At 44.8% G+C, this 7,500-nt stretch overlaps 1 protein-coding gene across 1 annotated transcript in view; it reads right to left on the bottom strand.

The window, feature by feature from the left end:
- Positions 1–5,619: 5,619 nt before the first annotated feature.
- pgap3 (post-GPI attachment to proteins phospholipase 3) overlaps positions 5,620–7,500 on the bottom strand; it is a 5,015-nt gene continuing 3,134 nt past the window's right edge. Inside the window, exons 6-8 of the mRNA XM_083686949.1 lie at positions 7,092–7,228; positions 6,694–6,898; positions 5,620–6,176 (exon numbers count right to left, since the gene is read on the bottom strand). Of these exons, the coding sequence (XP_083543075.1) occupies positions 6,113–6,176; positions 6,694–6,898; positions 7,092–7,228 (406 nt within the window). The 3' untranslated portion in view covers positions 5,620–6,112. The remainder of the gene's footprint in view (positions 6,177–6,693; positions 6,899–7,091; positions 7,229–7,500) is intronic.

The raw sequence follows: 7,500 nt of genomic DNA, 5'->3' as shown, positions 1-7,500 counted from the left end.
TAACTAGAGTAACTAGAGTAACTAGAGTAACTAGGGTTAACTAGAGTAAGTAGAGTAACTAGAGTAACTAGAGTAAGTAGAGTAAGTAGAGTAACTAGAGTAACTAGAGTAACTAGGGTTAACTAGAGTAAGTAGAGTAACTAGAGTAACTAGAGTAAGTAGAGTAAGTAGAGTAACTAGAGTAACTAGAGTAAGTAGAGTAAGTAGAGTAAGTAGAGTAAGTAGAGTAAGTAGAGTAACTAGAGTAACTAGAGTAACTAGAGTAAGTAGAGTAACTAGAGTAACTAGAGTAAGTAGAGTAAGTAGAGTAACTAGAGTAAGTAGAGTAACTAGAGTAACTAGAGTAAGTAGAGTAACTAGAGTAAGTAGAGTAACTAGAGTAAGTAGAGTAACTAGAGTAACTAGAGTAAGTAGAGTAACTAGAGTAACTAGGGTTAACTAGAGTAACTAGAGTAAGTAGAGTAACTAGAGTAACTAGAGTAAGTAGAGTAACTAGAGTAACTAGGGTTAACTAGAGTAAGTAGAGTAACTAGAGTAACTAGAGTAAGTAGAGTAACTAGAGTAACTAGGGTAAGTAGAGTAACTAGAGTAACTAGGGTTAACTAGAGTAAGTAGAGTAACTAGAGTAACTAGAGTAAGTAGAGTAACTAGAGTAACTAGGGTAAGTAGAGTAACTAGAGTAACTAGAGTAACTAGAGTAAGTAGAGTAACTAGAGTAACTAGAGTAAGTAGAGTAACTAGAGTAACTAGGGTTAACTAGAGTAACTAGAGTAAGTAGAGTAACTAGAGTAAGTAGAGTAACTAGAGTAAGTAGAGTAACTAGAGTAACTAGAGTAAGTAGAGTAACTAGAGTAACTAGGGTAAGTAGAGTAACTAGAGTAACTAGGGTTAACTAGAGTAAGTAGAGTAACTAGAGTAACTAGAGTAAGTAGAGTAACTAGAGTAACTAGGGTAAGTAGAGTAACTAGAGTAACTAGAGTAACTAGAGTAAGTAGAGTAACTAGAGTAACTAGAGTAAGTAGAGTAACTAGAGTAACTAGGGTTAACTAGAGTAACTAGAGTAAGTAGAGTAACTAGAGTAAGTAGAGTAACTAGAGTAAGTAGAGTAACTAGAGTAACTAGAGTAAGTAGAGTAACTAGAGTAACTAGAGTAAGTAGAGTAACTAGAGTAAGTAGAGTAACTAGAGTAACTAGAGTAAGTAGAGTAACTAGAGTAACTAGGGTTAACTAGAGTAACTAGAGTAACTAGAGTAACTAGAGTAAGTAGAGTAACTAGAGTAACTAGGGTAAGTAGAGTAAGTAGAGTAACTAGAGTAACTAGAGTAAGTAGAGTAACTAGAGTAACTAGGGTAAGTAGAGTAACTAGAGTAACTAGGGTTAACTAGAGTAACTAGGGTTAACTAGAGTAAGTAGAGTAACTAGAGTAACTAGAGTAAGTAGAGTAACTAGAGTAACTAGAGTAAGTAGAGTAACTAGAGTAACTAGGGTAAGTAGAGTAACTAGAGTAACTAGAGTAACTAGGGTTAACTAGAGTAAGTAGAGTAACTAGAGTAACTAGAGTAAGTAGAGTAACTAGAGTAACTAGGGTAAGTAGAGTAACTAGAGTAAGTAGAGTAACTAGAGTAAGTAGAGTAACTAGAGTAACTAGAGTAAGTAGAGTAACTAGAGTAACTAGAGTAAGTAGAGTAACTAGAGTAAGTAGAGTAACTAGAGTAACTAGAGTAAGTAGAGTAACTAGAGTAACTAGGGTTAACTAGAGTAACTAGAGTAACTAGAGTAACTAGAGTAAGTAGAGTAACTAGAGTAACTAGAGTAACTAGAGTAAGTAGAGTAACTAGAGTAACTAGAGTAACTAGAGTAAGTAGAGTAACTAGAGTAAGTAGAGTAACTAGAGTAACTAGAGTAAGTAGAGTAACTAGAGTAACTAGAGTAAGTAGAGTAACTAGAGTAACTAGAGTAAGTAGAGTAACTAGAGTAACTAGGGTTAACTAGAGTAAGTAGAGTAACTAGAGTAACTAGAGTAAGTAGAGTAACTAGAGTAACTAGAGTAAGTAGAGTAACTAGAGTAACTAGGGTTAACTAGAGTAAGTAGAGTAACTAGAGTAACTAGAGTAAGTAGAGTAACTAGAGTAACTAGGGTTAACTAGAGTAAGTAGAGTAACTAGAGTAACTAGAGTAAGTAGAGTAAGTAGAGTAACTAGAGTAAGTAGAGTAACTAGAGTAAGTAGAGTAACTAGAGTAACTAGAGTAAGTAGAGTAACTAGAGTAACTAGAGTAAGTAGAGTAAGTAGAGTAACTAGAGTAAGTAGAGTAACTAGAGTAACTAGAGTAAGTAGAGTAACTAGAGTAACTAGAGTAAGTAGAGTAACTAGAGTAACTAGAGTAACTAGAGTAAGTAGAGTAACTAGAGTAACTAGAGTAACTAGAGTAAGTAGAGTAACTAGGGTTAACTAGAGTAACTAGAGTAACTAGGGTTAACTAGAGTAAGTAGAGTAACTAGAGTAAGTAGAGTAACTAGAGTAACTAGAGTAAGTAGAGTAACTAGAGTAACTAGAGTAACTAGAGTAACTAGAGTAAGTAGAGTAACTAGAGTAACTAGAGTAAGTAGAGTAACTAGAGTAACTAGAGTAAGTAGAGTAAGTAGAGTAAGTAGAGTAACTAGAGTAAGTAGAGTAACTAGAGTAACTAGAGTAAGTAGAGTAAGTAGAGTAACTAGAGTAAGTAGAGTAAGTAGAGTAAGTAGAGTAACTAGAGTAAGTAGAGTAACTAGAGTAAGTAGAGTAACTAGGGTTAACTAGAGTAACTAGAGTAACTAGAGTAAGTAGAGTAAGTAGAGTAACTCCGCTTCTGTTTGACGGTTCCGTGATTTCTGTCGTTATGAGCGGCGGTTAATGAACCTCGAGCCACAGCACCGAGGAGCGCGCGGGGCGGCGGAGCCCAGGAATGCGGGAGTCACGCTCTCCGGTCGAGCTGAGCTGCCCACACTTACCGGAATTCGGCTCGTTTTCACGGTTATATTCAGACCGTTTTCTACCGTATCTACACCGAAACTCTGTCAACTAAAGGGAGCGTGTCGCTCGGACGGGACCCACCTTCCCGGGCCAGCCCGCCCGACACCGCGGCCAGCAGCAGCCGGAGGAACAGGAAACTTGTGTCCGCCTGCATGGCTCCCGACCCCGGCTAGTCCATAGTCTCCGACCCGCTGGCTGGTATTCCCGGAGAGCAGCGGAACTACTCCTTTATTCCTTTATTCCTTTATTCCTTTATTCCTTTATTTCTTCTTCTTCTTCTTGGTTTCAGGTTGTTTTTCCAATCTCAGCAACTTCCTCCTCGAGATTCCGTGCCCTGGGCTCGAGCTCGCGTGTCGGTTGTAACGCGTGCCCGCGCGCTCCCGGGAAGGCCTGCGTGGGGAGTGGCAGCCCGCCTCTCTGGAGGGAAGTTTGACAGCAGTGTGAGAGTGTATGTGTATGTGTGTGTGTGTGTGTGTGTGTGTGTGTGTGTGTGTGTGTGTGTGTGTGGGGGGGGGGGGGGGGGGGGGGGGGGGGGGGGGGGGGGGGGGGGGGGGGGGTGAGAGTGAGTGTGTGGGGGGGGGGGGGGTGTTTGTGGTTCTGTGTGTGTGTGTGTGTGTGAGTGTGTGGTTGTGTGTGTGTGTGTGTGTGCGTGCGTGAGGGGAGTGTGTGTCATTCTGTGTGTGTGTGTGTGTGTGTTGTGGGGGAGTGTGTGTGGTTGTGTGTGTGTTGTGTTGTGTGTGTTCTATCTCCGTCCCTAAAGGCTCATGTTTGGATCACAGTGTCATCATTTATACTAGTGTTCTCTCTCCATCTTTCTAGTTCTCTCTCTCTCTCTCACACACACACACACACACACACACACACAGTTTCTCGTTCTCATACTCTCTCTCTCTCTCTAGGAGGAGGATAATAAGTCTATTCATCCTCCAGAGGAGGTCAGAGTCCAACCAGGAAGCAGCAAAGCTTCTGCACATGCTCAGTAGCGTCTGCCTGTTTCTCAGAAGAGTCAGAGCTGATAAGACACCAGACAACCTCCCTCCCTCCCCTGGCCTTCAACCTTCTGATGGTCAAACGTGTTTATTTAGTTATTTATTGACACAGAGAGAGAGAGACAGAAGAGAGACAAACTATCACTTCAAGCTGCTTGATATAGTTTCATTAGTTTCATTTATTTGCACAAATGATAACAGGTGAAATTCAGACAGTGAAAAGGTAAACCTGGTTTAAACATGGACATTGGGAACGAGGTGTTTGATTAATCTAATCCATGATGCTTACCGTCTCAAACTAGCATTTCATGAGCAGCTGCATCATAACTATGGAAAAAGCAACGTCTGTGTTTATTTCCTAAAAAACTCTCATACTACGTTAAAATACATCAGACGAGAGTTTTTGCACTCTGGCCTGCTCTACTCTGACCCTGCTCTCCACTGGATTACAGGGTGAAACTCCCCTTGAAACTCCCCAGAAACCAATATTCCACACCCTGAGCTAAGCAAGAGAGGCAGGACTCTGGACCAGAACCAGACCACAGAGAGGCGGGACTCTGGACCATGACCAGAACCAGACCACAGAGAGGCGGGACTCTGGACCTGACCAGAACCAGACCACAGAGAGGCGGGACTCTGGACCTGACCAGAACCAGACCACAGAGAGGCGGGACTCTGGACCCAACCAGAACCAGAGACCAGACCAATTACATAGAGATACAATAAAGAAAGATGACGACATTTGTAACCAAGAACGTTTTATTGGTTCTATTCTTAAAGCTTTGATCAGACAACAACTCAGTGAGGTGGTGATGCTCCGGGCTGCAGGCAGGGGGCGCTGTGGGGCTGGCGCTCTACAGGAGACAGAGAAGAAGAGGAGGCCGTGTACACACTGGACGTAATGAAGGTGGATGTGTGTGTGTGTGAGAGATGGTAAAGATGAAAGATGGTCAACAGTAGCAGCTAACCCTAACCCCCCCCCCCCCCCCCCCCCCATCACCCCCCCCCCCCCCCCTCAGGCTCTATATTTACCACCACACACACACACACACACACACACACACACACACGTTGAGTCAGTACAACAACAGAACCTTGAGTTGAGACATCAATCACACACACTCCTCATTGTTAACATACACACGTACAGTAAATGTGGGAATAGTAGAGTCACACTTTGAGTTTAACAGTTACAGTTTAGAGAGAAACATGGAGGCAGATAGTCAAATATACAGAAAAACACACACACACACACACACACACACACACACACACACACACCTGCCTACAACCCTACCAGTCTACCCTCTCCTCTCCAGATTGAAAGGCAGTCCAAGTGAATCAGTAGATACATCAGCTGATAGCTTTATATCCCACATCTCATTTCAATGCAAATAATACGAATCAAAAAACATAAATATAATGAAACAAAATAAAGCACACATGGTCACCAATGATAAAGTAACAACAGAATTAGGCAACAAGAACAGAATTAAAGAACACAGTTGAAGTAGAAAACAATCAAACGAAGCAGCAATGGAATCAAAAGGCAAAATAAAGATGAGAATAAACCTGGGATCCCCCCCCTTCCCACCCCCCACCCCCCCACCCCCCTCCTCAACAAACCCTCCTCTCTGCTCCAGAGAAGACCCAGACTCCTGCAACGTTCCTCTCTTGACAGGACTCCCACAGGAGACCATGGACACTCGCCCCACCTGGTGGCTGCTACTCTGAACTGCAGCTGGAGTTAGCTGTCTAGTCCAGTTAGCTGTCTAGTCCAGTTAGCCGTCTAGTCCAGTTAGCTGTCTAGTCCAGGGTATCGGGGGGGGGGGTTTCTCTCATCTCAACAAGGCAAAGCTCAGTGAATGCAAACATCAATCATTCACTCCAAAACCAACCAATAGAAACAAATCTCAACTCCAAAACCAACCAATAGGGTTCAAGGTCAGCTCCACAACCAAGGAATGGGAGAGAAGGTAAACAATAATGTCAAAGTGTGTGTCATGCAGGTTGCTACGGAGACTGAGTGAGCTCCGCCCTATCCTGGTGTCTGGCTGCCCTGATTGGCCAGGTGAGAGGAAGGAGACGTGGCGACGAGGTGATAAGCTCCTCCTACTCCAGTTTGACACCAGTTTTCTCTGTGTTGAGGAGGTGGAGACTGTCGTCGATGAGGAAGCTGTAAGGGGGGGAGGGAGGGGGAGGAAGGGATGGAGGGGGGAAGGTCAGTAGATGGGGAAACGTGATATTGATGTTGGTTGGTTTTTTAAAGGGAAGGTTTGATAAGGACTTTCATAGCACCCTAACCCTAACTACAGGACAGCTGTCCTAACCCTAACTACAGGACAGCTGTCCTAACCCTAACTACAGGACAGCTGTCCTAACCCTAACTACAGGACAGCTGTCCTAACCCTAACTACAGGACAGCTGTCCTAACCCTAACTACAGCTGTCCTAACCCTAACTACAGGACAGCTGTCCTAACCCTAACTACAGGACAGCTGTCCTAACCCTAACTACAGCTGTCCTAACCCTAACTACAGCTGTCCTAACCCTAACTACAGCTGTCCTAACCCTAACTACAGCTGTCCTAACCCTAACCCTGGGACATTCCAGAACGCAACTGTCACAAAACGTATCAAAATCAAAATGGCGCACTCGAAAGCTTGCCAAACAGGAAGTAGAGCCGGTACAGACCTGTAGAACAGGAAGTGGACCGGCACGGTGCTGAGGTGCCAGACGGCGTGGGCGTCCAGGACCCAGAGGAGGGGGGGGAAATCCAGCAGCTCCAGCAGCGCCAGGCCGTGCAGCAGAACCACCACCAGGCTGCACTTCCACCAATACGGCAGCGTTCTACGGTTCTGCCAGCACCAACACAGCCACCACAGCAGGTTCACCATGCCTGGGGAGGGGGGGGGTGGAGAGAGGAGGGGGGGGGGTGGAGAGAGGAGAGGGGGTAGAGACGGGGGGGGTGGAGAGAGGAGGAGGGGGGTTAACTAACACAGGAGAGAGGATGGGGGAAGTTAACTGGCTGAAACCAAACAGATAGACAGACAGACAGGTAGGCAGACAGGCAGGCAGACAGGTGTTGTTACCGATGGTGGCGTTAGCGGCCATGTTGTATCCGTAGTCGAAGCTGACGAAGGTGAGGTAGGAGACGTGGGAGGTGAAGGCCAGGATGAGCAGGACCCCCACCATGCTGGACACCCCTGGCCTACGCAGCCCCAACGTCCTGTAACACCACCACCACAACATCATCATCCCCACAACACCATCATCCCCACAACACCATCATTACCACAACATCATCACCAGGACAACATCATCACAACACCACCAGGACAACATCATCACCAGGACAACATCATCACAACACCACCAGGACAACATCATCACCAGGACAACATCATCACCAGGACAACATCATCACAACACCACCAGGACAACATCATCACCAGGACAACATCATCACCAGGACAACATCACCACAACACAACATCTTGA

This window comes from Argentina silus, assembly GCF_951799395.1.
Source record: "Argentina silus genome assembly, chromosome: 16".
In the NCBI taxonomy this organism is placed as follows: domain Eukaryota; kingdom Metazoa; phylum Chordata; class Actinopteri; order Argentiniformes; family Argentinidae; genus Argentina; species Argentina silus.
The sequence above is the reverse complement of the archived record's forward strand: the minus strand, read 5'-3'. Positions and strand labels throughout refer to the sequence as shown.